The 19,806-nt window shown below is 45.5% G+C and overlaps 1 protein-coding gene across 1 annotated transcript; it reads right to left on the bottom strand.

Annotated features, from left to right (window-relative positions):
- Positions 1 to 824: 824 nt before the first annotated feature.
- LOC139269650 (zinc finger protein 256-like) lies at positions 825 to 19,523 on the bottom strand. The gene is made up of 2 exons (XM_070888385.1): positions 19,070 to 19,523; positions 825 to 3,169 (listed from the first exon to the last, which is right to left on the bottom strand). The coding sequence occupies exon 2, from the start codon at positions 2,814 to 2,816 to the stop codon at positions 1,638 to 1,640; it is 1,179 nt and encodes a 392-aa protein (XP_070744486.1). The 5' UTR covers positions 2,817 to 3,169; positions 19,070 to 19,523; the 3' UTR covers positions 825 to 1,637.
- Between the last annotated feature and the right edge of the window lie 283 nt (positions 19,524 to 19,806).

A 19,806-nucleotide genomic window follows, 5' to 3' on the forward strand; every position in this document is an offset into this window, starting at 1 on the left:
AAAAATAAAATCTGATTATCCCCTTAATTTTCAGCTCAATTTCCCTTCCCATGTGCTTGAACAGCAACTGTTATCAATTTATACAATCAATTCTAATTTCACAAACAAATTATGCCCAGTCTGTGATTTTACAGGAGACCAAAGTAACAATTGCGTTTGGATGCAAGTCATTTATCTTCCACTTTGAGCAGTGTGTCTGGAACAATAGGATATACAGCACAGAAACAGGCCATTATGCTCCACTCGAGCTTCCTCCCATCTTTCCTCATCTAACTTTATCAGCATAACCCTCTATCCCCTTCTCCCTCATATGCTTGTCTAGCTTCCCCTTAAATGCATCAATACTATTCGCTTCAACCACTCCCTGTGGTAGCGAGTTCCACATTCTCACCACTCTCTAGGTAAAGTCGTTTCTTCTGAATTCCCTATTGGATTTCTTGGCAACTATCTTATATTGATGGCCTCTAGTTATGCTCTTCCCCACCAGTGGAAACACTCCCTCGAATCTACTCTATCCAAACCTTTCATAATATTAAAGACCTCTATTAGATCACCACTCAGCCTTCTTTTTTCAAGAGAAAAGAGATCCTGCCTCTATCCCTTCCTGATATGTATACCCTCTCATTTCTGCTATCATCCTTGTAAATCTTCTCTACACCATCTCCAGTGCATCTATATCCTTCGTATATGGCGACCAGAATTGTACGCAGTACTCCAAGTGTGATCTAACCAAGGTTCAATACCAAGTTTAGCATAACAAGAATTCAATTCTACAACAATCGATCCTAATAATTTAACCCAATAGGTTAAAAAAAGTCCAATTTTGTCAGCACGCTGCGACATTGGATGTCTGGAGATAACTGGAGATAATTTCTTAAATCTGCTGGATATCTTGCGAGCCATCAACCTCTTATCCAACTGGAGCTGGCATTGCCTAATATAGTAGTCTCTGGCTACTGCATAGTCTAAAGAACAAGTCTGAATTTTCTTCAAAATGCATCAACATTAGAAACACATAAAAACACTGGCTTTCCTGTGGCAAGCACAAACCACTAGTCTCTCGACTTTCCTTATTCTAACATAATATTTCTGATCTAAACATTCTATGATGAAAATATCCATGGCGAGTTGGTTGCAAATACCAGCTGTTGCTCAGTGAAATCTCTTGCTCTCTAACGATACCAACCACATTTCCCCCTCTATCGAATGAACTAAACATGAACCCCTTTCAGAAGCTGAATTAACCAAGTTCCATATGCCAACACCCCTTTCATCTTCCATTCACTTCAATTGAAAGGAAACGGACATTGTACCAGTCGGGATTTTAAAGATCTTTAAAACAGATTCCAGATGTTCTTCAAGTTGGGATCTTTCTCTATTCTGTCCACTCGAGGAGTTTGATAACAGACTTTCTCCTTTGAATATAGAGATGGGTTATTGGGCCGTGATATATTTACTTGTTCACCTTGTTGACTCTTTGCCTTTGCTATTTATTTGATGTAATCTGTTTATTAGTACGTATTTTTTTTTAAATACATTTCCTGAGTGGTTTCAAATTTAAATTGAAGCCAGGTTTGCAGGGGTGATGCTCTATTCAATCTGGGATATGATTAAACAGCAGAATCCAACCCCTGCAATCATTTGTGAACTCGCTGGTGCCTCAGCAGGCTGGATGAACAAGTGAATCCCTTCCCACACTCAGAGCAAATGAATGGTCGCTCCCCAGTGTGAACTCGCTGGTGTCTCAGCAGGTGGGATGATCGAGTGAATCCCTTCCCACACTCAGAGCAGATGAACGGTCTCTCCCCAGTGTGAACTCGCTGGTGTTTCAGCAGGTCGGATGACTGAGAGAATCCCGTCCCACACTCAGAGCAGGTAAATGGCCTGTCCCCAGTGTGAACTCGCTGGTGTCTCAGCAGATCAGATGAGCGAGAGAATCCCATCCCACACTCAGAGCAGGTGAACGGTCTCTCCCCAGTGTGAATTCGCTGGTGAGTCAGCAGGCGTGATGACGAAGGGAATCCCTTCCCACACTCTGAGCAGATGAATGGCCTCTCCCCGGTGTGAATTCGCTGGTGAGTTAGAAGGTGGGATGAACACGTGAAATCCTTCCAACACTCAGAGCAGGTGAATGGTCTCTCTCCAGTGTGAACTCGCTGGTGAGTCAGCAGGTCAGATGAGCGAGTGAATCCCTTTCCACACTCGGAGCAGGTGAATGGCCTCTCCCCAGTGTGAACACGCTGGTGAGTTATAAGCTGTGATGACTGAGTGAATCCCTTCCCACACTCGGAACAGGTGAACGGTTTCTCCCCAGTGTGAACTCGCTGGTGTCTCAGCAGGTTGGATGACAAATTGAATTCCTTTCCACACATACAGCAGGTGAACGGCCTCTCCCCGGTGTGAACCCGCTGATGATTCAGCAGATCGGATGACCGAATGAAACCCTTCCCGCACTCTGAGCAGGTGAACGGCCTCTCCCCAGTGTGAACTCGCTGGTGTCTCAGCAGGACAGATGAATAAGTGAATCTCTTCCCACAATCAGAGCAGGTGAATGGTCTCTCCCCAGTGTGAACTCGTTGGTGTCTCAACAGGACAGATGAATAAGTGAATCTCTTCCCACAATCAGAGCAGGTGAATGGCCTCTTTTTGGTGTGAATTCGCTGGTTTGTCAGCAGGTCGGATGACTGAGTGAATTTCTTCCCACCCTCACTGCAGGTGAACGGCCTCTCCCCGGTGGGAGTGCGACAATGAATTTCCAGCTCAGATGGGGAACTGAATCCCTTTCCACAGTCCCCACATTTCCACGGTTTCTCCATGGTGCGGGTGTCCTTGTGTGTCTCCAGGTTGGACGATCAGCTGAAGCCTCATCCACACATGGAACACGTGTATGGTTTCTCCCCACTGTGAATGGTGTGATGTTTTTCAGGTTGTGTAACTGGTTAAATCTCTTTCCAGTCAGTGCACAGGAACACTCTCACTCAGGTGTGTGTGTCTCGGTGCTTTTCCAGTCACATTGATGTTTGAAATCTTTTCCCACAGACATGACAGACAAACATTTCTCCTTCCATATACAAAGGCCAATGATATTTAGATGAATCGAATGACTGTCAGATCTTGATATCATGATTGGTTCGAGTTTCCCATCTGCAAATCCTCCTCATCTAATATCCTGTGAAAGGAGTTTACAAAAGTCAGCACTTGAAGTGCAGGATAGAAATTGAGGACAGACAATTCTAGTTTCTATGGAACATTCTTTCCTCTCTTGTTCTCCCAAAGCTGTAAATCCCCGTCCCACTCATTCTCCCTCATCCCTGTGCTGAAATCCAATCCCATCGCACCACCACCATAATTTCTTTCCTCCACTCACAGTTTTCTCCCTCCCTCTGCTCTGGTTGGGTTCAGTTCATCACCCGCTGTGCGCAGAGTGAGAGGCACTGATTTTCTCTTCTGGTCACTGGGGTCCTTAAGCCCCACCCACTCTCTGCTCCTGTACCGCGGAGATGCCGTAACCTGGCCTGTCCCTGGGGAGAAAGTCACTAGCAAGATGGCCATGCAGGCACTCTGATCCCTCCCTGTCCAAGATGGCGGCCAGTTACACCGGGCGATGCGGCCTATCCCCACGGTGCAGACACGGGACCTGCGGGTTCTTATTTGGGGCCTATGGGCTTTTATTCGGGTCCTGAGGCCTTCATGTGCTGTTTATGAAGTTGCCCAACCCACCCAGGGGTCTAATTTCTCTGCCACGTCCACAATCTCCAACCGCCTCGCAGAAGCGTCTCTTCCCCCTCAGACCACCTCTACCACTGGCACTGTGCATGCTCAAGAGAGCAGCTCCTTCCTGCGCCTGCACACTGGGCTCCTGTCGTCATTGATAAGGCACTTCCCGTCGCACGGGGGATTCAGGGTAAGGACTCCGCCACTGAAAGACCCAATGGATGAAACAAAACTCTTTTCTTGTCATCCCACCGCGATTAGGGCCAGAGACCAGCCAACGAGCAAAATTAATTATGAAATTATACAGAAACCTGAGTGGGCGAGCACCAATTCCCAAACAGATGCTCCCTGACCAGTCTCAATTTCCCCTAAATTCGCAGCCACTCCCTGACCTGTCACCATTTCTCTTTCATTTACTGACGCTCTCTGACCAGTCCCCATTTCTCTTCCATTTACAGACACAGCCTCACCAGTCTCCATTTCCCCTCCATTTACAGACACTCCCTGACCAGTCTCCATTTCCGCTCCATTTACAGACCCTCCCTGACCAGTCACAATTTCGCCTTCATTTACAGACCCTCCCTGACCAGTCACAATTTCGCCTTCATTTACAGACGCACCCTGACTCACTTCCTCCCTCTCCCAGAGTTTGCCGTGGGGCTGCTTTATGGACATTTCTGCTGTGGCTCAAAACAAATGAAACCCTGTGGTGTGGAGCAAACATTGCAACATTTGATCGTGAAATGGATTCATTCAGGACAGACAGCAGGGATTATTTCAGGCAATAACAGTGTAGTGAGAAAGGAAATGCAGCGGATGTTGTGTAGATGGATTGTCAAAAGATGTTTGATATGGTATCGGACAGGAGGCTTGTTTATTAAGGCTCACGGTATCAAAGAGAGTGGGGCAGTGTGGATAGGAAGTTGGGTAAAGGGCAGAAAACAGAGAGTAGCAGTTAATAGATGTTCTTCAGATTGGAGGGATGTAAACAGTGGTGTCCCCCAGGGTCAGTGTTGGGATCATTGCTCTTCTCAATATAGAGAAATGATCATGGCTAGGACATCAGAACATAAGAATTAGGAGCAGGAGTAGGCCATTCGGCCCCTCGAGCCTGCTCTGCCATTCAATAAGATCATGGCTACCTCAACTTCACTTTCCTGCACTGTCCCCATATCCCTTGATTCCCTCAATATCCAAAAATTGTTGATCTCTGTCTTGAAAATACTCAATGACTGATCCTCCACAGCCCTCTGGGGTAGAGAATTCCAAAGACTCACCACCCTCTGAGTGAAGAAGTTTCTCCTCATCTCAGTCCTAAATGGCCAGCCCCTTATTCTGAGACTGTGACCTTTGGTTTAAGACTCCCCAGCCGGAGAAAACATCCTCCCAGCATCTACCCTGTCAAGTCCTGTAAGAATTTTGCATGTTTCAATGAGATCAGCTCTCATTCTTTTAAACACGTGAATATAGGCCTAGTCTACTCGATCTCTCCTCACCGGACAATTCCCCCCCCACTCCAGGAATCAATCTGGTGAACCTTCGTTGCACTCCCTCTATGGCAAGTATGTCCTTCCTTAGATAAGGAGACCAAAACTGTACACAATATTCCAAGTGTGGTCTCACCAGGGCCCTATATATTAGCAGTAAGATGTCTTTACTCTTGTATTCAAATCCTCTTGTATTAAAGGCCAACATACCATTTGCTTTCTTAATTGCTTGCTGTACCTGCATGTTAGCTTTCAGTGATTTGTGTACAATGATACCCAGATCCCTCTGAACCAACATTTACCAATCTCTCACCATTTGAAAAATACTCTGCTTTTCTACAAAAGTGGATAACTTCACATTTCTCCACATTATATTCCGTTTGCCATGTTCTTGCCCACTCACATAGTCTGTCTATATCCCCTTGAAGCCTCTTTGCATCCTCCTCACAACTTACATTCCCACCTAGCTTTGTATCATCAACAAACTTGGATATCTTACATTTGGTCCCCTCATCCAAATCATTGATATAGATTGTGAATAGCTGGGGACCAAGCACCGATCTTTGCGGCACCCCACTAGTTACAGCCTGACAACCTGAAAATTACCCGTTTATGTTTTCTGTTCGTTTACCAATCCTATGAGCCCTAATTTTGTTTAATAACCTTGAGTAGCGATCGGATGCCTTCTGAAAATCCAAGTACACTGGTTCCTCCTTATCTATTCTACTAGTTACAACCTCAAAAGACTCCAAGAGATTTGTCAAACCTGATTTCCCTTTCATAAATTCATGTTGACTCTGCCCAATCCTATTATTATTTTCTAAGTGCCCTGTTACCACATCCTTGATAAAAGATTCTAGCATTTTCCCCCCTACTGATTGATGTCAGGGTAACTGGTCTGTAGTTCCTCGTTTTTTCTCTCCCTTCTTTCCTAAATAGTAGGGTTACATTAACTACCTTCCAATCTGCGGGAACGGTTCTAGAATCTATGGAATTTTGGAAGATGACAACCAATGCATCCACTATCTCTATAGCCACCTCTTTCAAAACCTTAGGATGTTGGCCATCAGGTCCAGTGGGACACAAGATCAAAATCTCCAGATGATGCCAAATGAGAGCCCACGGCTGACTATAAAGAGGTCTTTAAGTGACTTCAGTGTGAATACACAGGTTAGTAACTGGGGCAGGCAGATGTCAAATGAAATTTAATGCAGAAAAATTTGATGATAGATTTTGGGAGGAAATGTACATTAAATGGTATAACTTTAAAATGAGTAGAAAAGTAGAGATTTAGGGTTGTAAGATTCTAGCTAATGCCGTGTCTTATTAATTAGCAGGTTCGAGAGTATCGTATCAGCAACTTTAATACCTTATTAAGAAATATAAGACGAGCAGATTTTCTGTCCTCTACCATACCTTATATTGATCCATCAATCAGAGTAAACATGCAAGTCCTGCGGGTTCTGGTGAGCGGAAATGTAAAAAGTCAAAGAGCAAGGAAAAGGCAATAGAGCAGGGTAGCGGTGGGGGAAATGATAACTAGAGTATGACAGGAAGGGACAGAATATATAAACATATGAGTGTATCAGAAAGTAGGGTCAAAGCAGGGAAAAATGGTAAAAAGACAAAATTAAAAGCTCTTTATCTGAATGCACGCAGCATTCGTAACAAAATAGATGAATTGACGGCACAAATAGAAATAAATGGATATGATCTGATAGCCATTACAGAGACATGGTTGCAAGGTGACCACAACTGGAAACTAAATATTCAGGAGTATTTGACAATTCGGAAGGATAGGCAGAAAAGAAAATGGGGTAGCTCTGTTAATAAAGGATGAGACCAGTGCAGCAGTGAGAAATTATATTGGCTCAGAAGATCAAGATGTAGAATCAATTTGGGTGGAAATAAGAATAAGGGGAAGAAGTCACTTATGGGCATAGTATATAGGCCCCTTAACAGTAGCTACACTGTTGGATGAAGCATAAATAAAGAAATAATGGAGGCTTGTAAGAAAGGTATGGTAATTATCATGGGCGATTTTAATCTTCATATTGATTGGACAAATCAAATTGGCCAAGGTAGCCTTGAGGAAGAGTTCACAGAGTGTATCCGAGATGGTTTCCTTGAACAGTACGCTGCAGAACCAACCAGGGAGCAGGCTATCTTGGATCTGGTACTGTGTAATGAGACGTGATTAATAAATGATCTCATAGTAAAGGATCCTCTAGGAAAGAATGACCACAGCATGGTTGAATTTCAAATTCAGTTGGAGGGTGAGAAAGTTGGATCTCAAACCAGTGTCCTGATCTTAAATAAAGGCGATTACTAAAGGTATGAAGTCAGAGTTGGTTAAAGTGAACTGGGAAAATAGATTAAAGTGTAGGATGGTTGAGAAACAGTGGCAGACATTTAAGGAGGTATTTCATAACTCTCAACAAAATTATGTTTCAGTGAGAAGGAAAAACTTAAAGAGAAGAGAGAACTACCGTGGTTAACTAAGGAAGTAAAGGATGGTATCAAATTGAAACAAATGGCACACAAAGTGGCCAAGATTACTGGGAGGCCAGAAGATAGGGACATTTTTTAAAAATCAGCAAAGGGCAACTAAAAAAATTATAAAGAGAAGGAAGATAGATTATGAGAGTAAACCAGCTAGAAATATTAACATGGACAGTAAGAGCTTCTACATGTATATAAAAAGAGAGTTGCTAAAGTAAATGTTGGTCCCTTAGAGGATAAGACTGAGGAATTAATAATGGAGAACAGGGAAATGGCAGAAACTTTGAACAAATATTTTATATCAGTCTTCACGGTAGAAGACACTAAAAGCATCCCAATAATAGATCATCAAGGGGCAATAGGGAGGGAGGAACTTAAAACAATCATGAAAGAAAAAGTACTCAGTAAAATAATGGGACTAAAGGCAGACAAGCCCCCTGGACCTGATGGCTTACATCCTAGGGTCTTAAATGAAATGGCTGCAGAGATAGTGGATGCATTGGTTGTAATCTACCAAAATTCTCTGGATTCTGGAGAGGATTGGAAAACCGCAAATGTAACACTCCTATTTAAAAAAAGGTGGACGACTGAAAGCAGGAAATTATAGACCAGTTAGCCTAACAGCTGTCATTGGTAAAATGCTGGAATCCATTATTAAGAAAGCAGTAGCAGGACATTTGGAAAAGCATAATACAGTCAAGCAGAGTCAGCATGGTTTTATGAAAGGGAAATCATGTTTGACAAATTTGCTGAAGTTCTTTGAGGATGTAACGAGCAGGGTGAATAAGGGGGAACCAGTGGATATGGTGTATTTGGATTTCTAGAAGGCATTCGATAAGGTGTCACATAAATGGTTACTGCACAAGATAAGAGCTCACGTGGTTGGGGGTAAAATATTAGAATGGATATCATCATCATCATCAGAGGCGGTCCCTCGAACGAGGATGACTTGCTTCCACGCGTTCACAGGTGTTTCGATGAAGGACCCAATGTTCAACTCCAATTGAGGGGGTGGAAGATGCCTGTGCATGAATTTTTTTAATGTGTAGTGACCGTTGCACACCAGCCACCACACGGGCTTGACAGAGCTAGGTCTTGGTCCAGTGGCAAAGATTAACCAAGACGACTGGAGACCTGCTCTGCTGCACAGACCCAGCGCGCACACATATCGTAGTGTGGGCTGGCCCATGCTGCCCCTGGGTCCTCGGCTCTTCTGGGCCCCGTACCCTCATCTGTCGCTCCTCCGCCATAAACATTCACCGCATCTCGCCACTCATCATAGCGGATTGCGAACTAACAGAAAACAAGAGAGTTGGGATAAATGGGTCATTTTCTGTTTGGCAAACGGTAACTAGTGGGGTGCCACAGGGATCGGTGCTGGGACCTAAACTATTTACAATCTATATTAATGACTTGGATGAAGGGACCAAGTGTACTGTAGCCAAGTTTGCTGATGATACAAAGATGGGTGGGAAAGTAAGTTGTGAGGACACAAAAAATCTGCAAAGGGATATAGACTGGCTAAGTGAGTGTGCAAACATTTAGCAGATGGAGTATAATGTAGGAAAATGTGAGGTTATCCATTTTGGCAGGAAAAATAAAAAAACAAATTATTATTTAAATGGAAACTACAAAATGCTGCAGTACAGAGGGACCTGGGGTCTTTGTGAATGAAACACAAAAAGTTAGTATACAGATACAGCAAGTAATCAGGAAGGCAAATGGAATGTTGGCATTTATCGCAAGGGGGATGGAGTATAAAAGCAGAGAAGTCCTGCTACAACTGTACAGGGTATTGGCGAGGCCACACCTAGAGTACTGCGTAGTTTTGGTCTCTGTATTTAAGGAAGGATATACTTGCATTGGAGGCAGTTCAGGGAAAGTTCATTAGTTTAATTCCGGAGATGAGGGGGTTTATTTTTGAAGAAAGAATGAGCAGATTGGGCCTACACTCATTGGAGTTTAAAAGGAGATTGAAACATATGGTACTGAGGGGGCTCAACAAAGTAGAAGCAAAGAGGATGTTTCCACTCGTGGAGGAATCCAGAACTAGGGGGCATGGTTTAAGAATAAGGAGTCGCCCATTTAGAACTGAGATGAGGAGGAATTTCTTCTCTCCAAGAGTCATAAATCTTTGGAATTCTCTGCCCCAGAAAACTGTGGAGGCTGTGTCATTGAATATATTTAAGGTAGAGATAGATAGATTTTTGAGCGATAAGAGAGTGAAAGGTTATGGGGATGTTTATACCTATCATTGTGAAACTATAAGAAATAACATAATTAACAGTAGGCAGGGTAGTTTAGGGATAGGGAAGTGGAGCTGAGCCCAAGATCAGATCAGCCATGATCTTATTAAATGGCAGGAGTAGGCTCGAGGGGCCAAATAGCCTACTCCTGCTATTTCTTACGTTCTTATGTCCACAGTAACTGAAGTCAGCCCACTGGATGGAACCTCGGGCGCTCTGAGCTTGATCTCCAGTGTCTCCAGTCCCGACTGCCCCCTTACATCAGTCTCCCCCTCACTTTTATACCCTGTGGTGATCCATCTCTGGCACTGGACTCTTCTTTGTCTTCTCTGCTGGGTTTTGGCAGGAAACGAGGAAAAGACAGCTGGTTTACAAGTTCACATTCCTTGGTTCCCAGCAGTTTTCTCATTATCCTTAAACTCCCCTGCCTGCTGTAAATTATGTTATTTCTTATAGTTTCACAATTATAGGTATAAACATCACACATTATAATCTAATCTATTCCTCACTCTGGTTTAAGTTTATATTGTGGTTAATAACAGACAAACCCTGTTCTTTCCCCTGATCTGATTACAGATTCCAACCAGTAAGTTCAGTGAATGGAATGTCTGATCAGTGTTGCCATGGTGACCTGTTTGCAGTGAAGCGCCTGTTTGAGTTTCTAACTCAGACTAAATGCCTCTTTACCATAAAAACATTATTCAGCTATTTGATGTCAATGTATTTTAGCCACGTTATGTTAATATCTCTAAAACCTACAAGGGTTTCAGATACACAAACTTTTAAAAGTGAGAGACTTTGAAAAAGTGATTAAAAAAGCACGTGATCCCAGTGTTTGCAAACAGGGGTGTAGAGTACAAAAGGGCAGAGGTCATGTAAAACTGTACAAATCATTGGTTAGGTTGCAGTTCCAATATTTTTTATTAACAGAGCTCCCCACCTTCTTTCCCCAAGCCAAGAATGGCATGTCTGACTCCAACCTTGGAAGGTGTTGAAGAGGAGAGTTTTACCCAAGAGTTGAGACAAAGAATCATACCCCTAAAATGAGAATAAAAGAAAAACCTAGAAGGCGTTTCAGGGTAGACGGCGAAGATAAGAACTGTTCATTCCACCAGCTGCCTGTCAGAACGGGACTAATAACAGCTACTTGTCACGGTCGTATGTCTATGTCTATCCTGACTGTGTTGTGATTGACTATATTTGAACTACCACTCCTTAATAAAATGCCTTATAACTCTGAAGACCCTTTGGGTATCTGTGTGTGACCTGTGATCCTAATCTTACATTGGGGTCCAGCTATTTACAATCTATATCAATGATTTGGATGAGGGGACCAAATTAAATATATCCAAGTTTGCTGATGATACAAAGCTAGGTGGGAATGTAAGTTGTGAGGAGGATGCAGAGACTTCAAGGGGATATAGCCAGGCTAAGCGTGTGGGCAAGAACATGGCAAATGGAATATAATGCGGAGAAATGTGAAGTTATCCACTTTGGTAGGAAAAATAGAAAAGCAGTGCATTTTTTAAATGATGAGCGATTGGGAAATGTTGGTGTACAGAGGGACCTGGGTGTCCTTGTAAACAAATCACTGAAAGCTAACATGCAGGTACAGCAAGCAATTAAGAAAGCAAATGGTATGTTGGCCTTTATTACAAGAGGATTTGAGTATAAGAGTAAAAACATCTTACTGCAATTATATAGGACCTTGGTGAGACCGCACCCTGGAGTATTGTGTACTGTTATGGTCTCCTTACCCAAGGAAAGATATACTTGCCATTGAGGGAGTGCAACGAAGGTTCACCAGACTGATTCCTGGGATGGGGGATTGTCTGATGAGGAGAGATTGAGTAGACTAGGCCTATATTCTCTAGAGTTTAGAAGAATGAGAAGTGATCTCATTGAAACATACAAAATTCTTACAGGGCTTAACAGGTAGATGCAGGGAGGATGTTTCTTCTGGCTAGGGAGTCTAGAACCATGGGTCACAGTCTCAGTATAAGGGGTCGGCCATTTAGGACTGAGATGACTTCTTCACTCAGAGTGGTGAATCTTTGGAATTCTCTACCCCAGAGGGCTGTGGAGGCTCAGTCTTTGAGTATATTCAAGACAGAGGTAGATAGATTTGGGGATATTAAGGGAATCAAGAGTTATGGGGACAGTGCAGGAAAGTGGAGTTGAGGTAGAAGATCAGCCATGATCTCACTGAATGGCAGAGCAGGCTCGAGGGGCCGAACAGCCTACGCCTGCACCTGATTCTTATGTTCTTATTAATGTTATGGAGGTGGAAATAGGTAGTTTCAATTATGCCGCAGATATGTGGCAGGAAGCTCATTTCAGGGTCAAATATGAAACCTAGGTTGCGAACAGTCGGGTTTAGCCTCAGACATATGCTAGGGAGAGGGATGGAGTCGGTGGCTAGGGAACGCAGTTCATGGTGGGTACCAAAGAAAACAGCTTTGGTCTTCCCAGTATTTAATTGGAGAAAATTTCTGCTCATCCAGTACAGCATGTCGGACAAGCAGTCTGACAATTTAGAGACTGTGGAAGGGTCAAGAGAAGTGGTGGTGAGGTAAGAGCATGGTGCCGTCAGCATACATGTGGAAACTGATGTCGTGTTCTCGGATGATGACGCCAAGGGGAAGCATATAGATGAGAAATAGGAGCGGGCCAAGAATAGATCAGAGGTAACAATGCGGGAGTGGGAAGAGAAGCCATTGCAGGTGATTTTCTGACTACGATTAGATAGATAATAGAACCAGGCGAGTGCAGTCCCATCCAGCTGGACGATGGTGGAGAGGCGTTGGCGAAGGATAGAGTGGTCAACTGTGTCAAAGGCTGCAGTCAAGTCGAGAAAGACGAAAAGAGATAGTTTACCTTTGTCCACAGTCACAGTAAATGTTCGGGACACTCACTTCTCTCCGGATCTGTGTCCGGAGGAGAAGCTGATGGGTTTCTCTTATCTTTGGGTTAAATGTTGTTGTCATCGAGGTGCTAGATGTCAGTGTAGGGAATAGAGCAATCTGAGCACATCGAGTGTGCCAGAAGCACTCTCCAGTCAGATGTGTCATGAGTTCGATAATGCCAACAACCATCAACACTTCAACCATTGATTGAGTGAAGAAGTATTCCTATCACTCCTGAATGGCCTGGCTCTGATTTTAATGTTATTTCCCCTCGTCCTAGACACCCCTAGCAGCGGAATAAATTCATCTCTACCTTAGCAATTGCTTTCAAAATCACACTAAATTCCCCTAGGCTTGGTGGAGTATGGGTTAGATACAGAGTAAAGCTCCCTCTACATTGTCCCATCAAACACTCCCAGCGTAGGTACAGTATGGGTTAAATACAGAGTAAATCTTCCTCTACACTATCCCATCAAACACTCCCATGGCTGGTACAGCACAGGTTAGATACCGAGCAAAGATCCCTCTACACTTTCCATCAAACTCCCAGGGCAGGTACAGCACGGGTAAGGTACAGAGTAAAACTCCCTCTACACTATCCCATCATACATTCCCAGAGCAGGTACTGCACCAATTAGCTATAGAGTAAAGCTCCCTCTGCACTATCCCATCAAACACTCCCAGGGCAGGTACAGAATAAAGTTCCCTCAACACTGTCCCATCAAACACTCCCATGGCAGGCACAACCCAGGGTTAGATACTGAGTAAAGCTCCCTCTACACTGTCCCATCAAACACTCCCAGGGCAGGTAAAACACAGGTTAGATACAACAACTTTTTTCTTATAAAGTGCCTGTAACATAGTGAAACGTCCTAAGGTGCTTCACAGGAGTATTATGAGTTAAAACAATTTGGCACCGAGCTGCATAAGTAAAAAATTAGGGCAGGTGACCAAAAAGCTAGGTCAAAGAGGTAAGTTTTAAGGAGCGTCTTGTAGGAGGAAAGAGAGGTAGAGGCGGAGAGGTTTAGGCAGGGAGCTTGGGCCTAGGCAACAGAAGGCACGGCCACCAATGTTTGAGCGATTATAATCAGGAATGCTCAAGAGGGCAGAATTAGAGGAGCGAAGACATTTTGGGGGGTTGTGGGGCTGGAGGAAATTACAGAGATGGGGAGGGGCGAGGCCATGGAGGGATTTGAAAATAAGGATGAGAGTTTTGAAATCACGGCGTTGCTTAACCGCAAGCCAATGTATGTCAGCGAGCACAGGGGTGATGGGTGAACGGACTTGGTGCAAATTAGGACACGGAGAGCCAAGTTTTGGATCACCTCTAGTTTACGTAGGGTAGAATGTGGGAGGTCAGTCAGGAGTACGTTGGAATAGTCAAGTATAGAGGTAACAAACGCATGGATGAGGGTTTCAGCAGCGGATGAGCTGAGGCAAGGGCGGAGACGGGCGATGTTACGGAGGTGGAAATGGGTGGTCTTAGTTATGCTGCAGATATGTGGTCGAAAGCTCATTTCAAGGACCATAAATCCAACATAAACTGCTCTTCTCCCAGTTGGGGAGAGGCGGGAGCAGCGTCGGAGCGGCCTATAAAAGGCCCAGCGGGAGCTCAAGTACCAGCGGCAGTTGGGGAGAGGCGGGAGCAGCGTCGGAGCGGCCTATAAAAGGCGTACCGGTGCAGCTACAGCGGGAGAGAAAGCAAAATAGAAGTAGAAAGGAATCAAAAGGTGATGTCACAGCCAATGGGGTAAGTGATTGGCTGGTAATTGGTGAGTAGCTTTTCTTTTTATTTTTTATATCAGTAAGTGAACTGTAACATTGTTATTACCAATTTAAGGGTATCTAAGGGTGAAGGCATGGCAGGAGAGATCGGTCACGTGATATGCTCCTCCTGTACCATGTGGGAACTCAGGGACACTTCCGGTGTCCCTGACGACTACGTGTGTGAGAAGTGTATCCGCCTCGAGCTCCTGACGGTCCGCGTTACGGAATTGGAGCTGAGGGTGGAGCATCTCTCTGGAGCATCCACGATGCTGAGAATGACGTGAGTATCACGTGTAGTGAGTTGGTCTTACCACAGGAGAAGGGTCCACAGCCAGATAGGGAATGGAAGACCAGCAGGAAGAGCAGTGCAAGGAAGGTAGTGCAGTGTTTGCTACTGCTGTTGGGGAGGAGTTAAACTAATATGGCAGGGGGATGGGAACCAATGCAGGGAGACAGAGGGAGACAAAAGGGAGGCAGAGGCAGGAGACGGGAGGGGAGATGGGGGGGGGGGGGGTGGAGAGGCCCGGGGCGGGGAACAGGATGGGCCACTGTGCGGCAGAATTCTAAAAGGACAAAGGGTGTTAAAAAAACAAGCCTGAAGGCTTTGTGTCTTAATGCAAGGAGTATCCGCAATAAGGTGGATGAATTAACTGTGCAAATAGATGTTAACAAATATGATGTGATTGGGATTACGGAGACGTGGCTCCAGGATGATCAGGGCTGGGAACTCAACATCCAGGGGTATTCAACATTCAGGAAGGATAGAATAAAAGGAAAAGGAGGTGGGGTAGCATTGCTGGTTAAAGAGGAGATTAATGCAATAGTTAGGAAAGACATTAGCTTGGATGATGTGGAATCTATATGGGTAGAGCTGCAGAACACCAAAGGGCAGAAAACGTTAGTGGGAGTTGTGTACAGACCTCCAAACAGTAGTAGTGATGTTGGGGAGGACATCAAACAGAAAATTAGGGGTGCATGCAATAAAGGTGCAGCAGTTATAATGGGTGACTTTAATATGCACATAGATTGGGCTAGCCAAACTGGAAGCAATACGGTGGAGGAGGATTTCCTGGAGTGCATAAGGGATGGTTTTCTAGACCAATATGTCGAGGAACCAACTAGGGGGAGGCCATCTTAGACTGGGTGTTGTGTAATGAGAGAGGACTAATTAGCAATCTCATTGTGCGAGGCCCCTTGGGGAAGAGTGACCATAATATGGTGGAATTCTGCATTAGGATGGAGAATGATACAGTTCATTCAGAGACCATGGTCCAGAACTTAAAGAAGGGTAACTTTGAAGGTATGAGGCGTGAATTGGCTAAGAGAGATTGGCGAATAATACTTAAGGGGTTGACTGTGGATGGGCAATGGCAGACATTTAGAGACCGCATGGATGAATTACAACAATTGTACATTCCTGTCTGGCGTAAAAATAAAAAAGGGAAGGTGGCTCAACCGTGGCTATCTAGGGAAATCAGGGATAGTATTAAAGCCAAGGAAGTGGCATACAAATTGGCCAGAAATAGCAGCGAACCTGGGGACTGGGAGAAATTTAGAACTCAGCAGAGGAGGACAAAGGGTTTGATTAGGGAAGGGAAAATGGAGTACGAGAAGAAGCTTGCAGGGAACATTAAGTCGGATTGCAAAAGTTTCTATAGGTATGTAAAGAGAAAAAGGTTAGTAAAGACAAACGTAGGTCCCCTGCAGTCAGAATCAGGGGAAGTCATAACGGGGAACAAAGAAATGGCAGACCAATTGAACAAGTACTTTGGTTCAGTATTCACTAAGGAGGACACAAACAACCTTCCGGATATAAAAGGGGTCAGAGGGTCTAGTAGGGAGGAGGAACTGAGGGAAATCTTTATTAGTCGGGAAATTGTGTTGGGGAAATTGATGGGATTGATGGCCGATAAATCCCCAGGGCCTGATGGACTGCATCCCAGAGTACTTAAGGAGGTGGCCTTGGAAATAGCGGTTGCATTGACAGTCATTTTCCAACATTCCATTGACTCTGGATCAGTTCCTATCGAGTGGAGGGTAGCCAATGTAACCCCACTTTTTAAAAAAGGAGAGAACAGGGAATTATAGACCGGTCAGCCTGACCTCAGTAGTGGGTAAAATGATGGAATCAATTATTAAGGATGTCATAGCAGCGCATTGGAAAATGGTGACATGATAGGTCCAAGTCAGCATGGATTTGTGAAGGGGAAATCATGCTTGACAAATCTTCTGGAATTTTTTGAGGATGTTTCCAGTAAAGTGGACAAAGGAGAACCAGTTGATGTGGTATATTTGGACTTTCAGAAGGCTTTCGACTTGGATAGGTTAGGTGAGTGGGCAAATGCATGGCAGATGAAGTATAATGTGGATAAATGTGAGGTTATCCACTTTGGTGGTAAAAACAGAGACAGACTATTATCTGAATGGTGACAGATTAGGAAAAGGGAAGGTGCAACGAGACCTGGGTGTCATGGTACATCAGTCATTGAAGGTTGGCATGCAGCTACAGCAGGCGGTTAAGAAAGCAAATGTCATGTTGGCCTTCTTAGCGAGGGGATTTGAGTACAGGGGCAGGAGGTGTTGCTACAGTTGTACAGGGCCTTGGTGAGGCCACACCTGGAGTATTGTGTACAATTTTGGTCTCCTAACTTGAGGAAGGACATTCTTGCTATTGAGGGAGTGCAGCGAAGATTCACCAGACTGATTCCCGGGATGGTGGGACTGACCTATCAAGAAAGACTGGACCAACTGGGCTTGTATTCACTGGAGTTCAGAAGAATGAGAGGGGACCTCATAGAAACGTTTAAAATTCTGACGGGTTTAGCACAGGTTAGATGCAGGAAGAATGTTCCCAATGTTGGGGAAGTCCAGAACCAGGGGTCACAGTCTAAGGATAAGGGGTAAGCCATTTAGGACCGAGATGAGGAGAGACTTCTTCACGCAGAGAGTGGTGAACCTGTGGAATTCTCTGCCACAGAAAGTGGTTGGGGCCAATTCACTAAATATATTCAAAAGGGAGTTAGATGAAGTCCTTACTACTCGGGGGATCAAGGGGTATGGCGAGAAAGCAGGAATGGGGTACTGAAGTTTCATGTTCAGCCATGAACTCATTGAATGGCGGTGCAGGCTAGAAGGGCTGAATGGCCTGCTCCTGCACCTATTTTCTATGTTTCTATGTTTCTATTTTAGAGATTGTCCCTCCACAGGTTCAGTGAACATTGGTACCGAGCCCCAGTCAGATGATTCCCTGAAGGTTTACAGGATCAGGGCACCTCCGTGTGTAGTCATCATCAACATAGGTGGTCCCTCGAACGAGGATGACCTGCTTCCACGAGTTCACAGGTGTTTCGATGAAGGACCCGATGTTCACTCCAATTGAGCGGGTGGAAGATGCCTGTGCGTGAATTTTTTTAATGTGTGGTGACCGTTGCACACCAGCCACCACACGGGCTTGACAGACCTAGATCTTGGTCCAGTGGCAAGAGTTAACCAGGACGACTGGAGACCTACTCTGCTGCACGGACCCAGCACGCACACATATCAGTGTGGACTGGCCAGTCTTCTGGGCCCCGTACCCTCATCTGTCGCACCTCCGCCACGATCTCTCACCGCATCTCGCCACAAACACTCGCCGCTCATCCGCCCCGACCTCCCACTCCTCTGTACCTGGGCCCTGCCGATTTCCCGCCCACGCTCCAAAACGGTGACCAGGGTTTTAATGACGTCACCCAGTCACCCATCTCAAAATCGTCACACACTTGGAGCAGCTCGGTCGGTGTTTACTTCCCTCCCCCCCCCGCCCCGCCCCTCGGTCGGTGTGCGGTTCCCTCCCCCTCTCGGTCGGTGTAGTGACCCCTCCCCTCCCCCCCTCGGTCAGTGTAGCTCTCCTTGACAAGAGCACAATGAAGATTCTCTTCAAGTTCCCCCCTCTCCCAAGCTTTCATTTTTTTAAGTCAAAAACAAAGAGTAATAAAGGGCTGAAATGACACTTAAAAAGGTAGCTGGCCGGACCTGCGAGGTCGACTGGTTGTAGGCAAGTTTTGATACCCTTCTTCCACCAATGTGCTCTGTTTTATCACCTATACTATGCTTTTTACTACAATAGAAATGATTGCGGATGGCCTTTTACGAGTCCAGTTCAAATTGTCGCACCGATCTAATCGCTCCCAGGGCGCCTTCAGCCGGCGCTCCATCTGTCTGGACGGCTGAAATCTGAAAACTGTTCAGTTGTGAATCAGCCCGCTGGGGATTTCCATTAACAGAAGGGTGCTGCACACAGGCACAGTTCCAAGATCGCTCTCTTGCGACTGTTCAATGAAAAAAGTTGTTCGACTCCACACACACACACACACACATACACGACTAAAAATAATAAGATCCATCTTCTGACAGGAAGTGTCGCTTACTGTTTTCTGCCAAAGCTCTCCTCTACAGACCAACAGTTTACCTGCAGACTTGCTGTGTGCACTGCAACAAGCTTCACCGATCTGGTGCAGCCGGTGTCCCTGTCCGTCTCGACCCCGCTGCTGACAGCTTATTAATTAACATTCAGCAGCAGTATGATCTGCCACTGCACTGAAAACTTTCTACCCGCAACTTCTGATCAGTATCAGGTTAAATTTCCCTCTACACTGCCCCATCACACACTCCCAGGGAGGGTACAGAGTCGCTCTACACTGTAGGGACATGACCCGGGGAGTAAAGCATGAGCAAGATGGCGGCCACTGAGCTCACTCCCCCGGGCCTAGGCCCGCGCTGCAGACACGGGTCCTGCGCACTTTTATTCGGGGCCCGAGGTCTTCACCAGGTGATTATGAAGCTTCATGGCCCACCCAGGGATCCAATTCCTCCCCTGCGCCCACAATCTGGAGTGGAGCCGGTGTCCGATAACAGCGGAATCAGTGAGTCTCTCAGATGGGGAGAGAATAAACGGAAATCCCAATCCGGGTTCCTCCGCGGAGCTCATCACTTTGGCGGAGCGCGGGACCGCGTCACCCAGGCCTACGGCCTGATTGATGGGAGCTTTTGACCAATAGCGAGTGAGCGGGGCGGAGCTGGAGGAGCCAGTCGGCAGCTGCTCCTCTAACCAATCAGGGAGCCCGAGGGGCGGGACTTGGGCTGGTTGGGTGGCCTGCAGGGCAACGACTTTCTGCAGTCCCTTGTTCAGGGCCTGGGGCCCCTCAT

The sequence above is a fragment of the Pristiophorus japonicus genome, chromosome 1 (genome assembly GCF_044704955.1).
Source record: "Pristiophorus japonicus isolate sPriJap1 chromosome 1, sPriJap1.hap1, whole genome shotgun sequence".
Lineage (NCBI taxonomy): Eukaryota > Metazoa > Chordata > Chondrichthyes > Pristiophoridae > Pristiophorus > Pristiophorus japonicus.

What these genes read in the sequence shown, in the direction of transcription:
- LOC139269650 (XM_070888385.1), bottom strand. Translation starts at nt 2,816, where the DNA reads ATGGAGAAACCGTGGAAATGTGGGGACTGTGGAAAGGGATTCAGTTCC.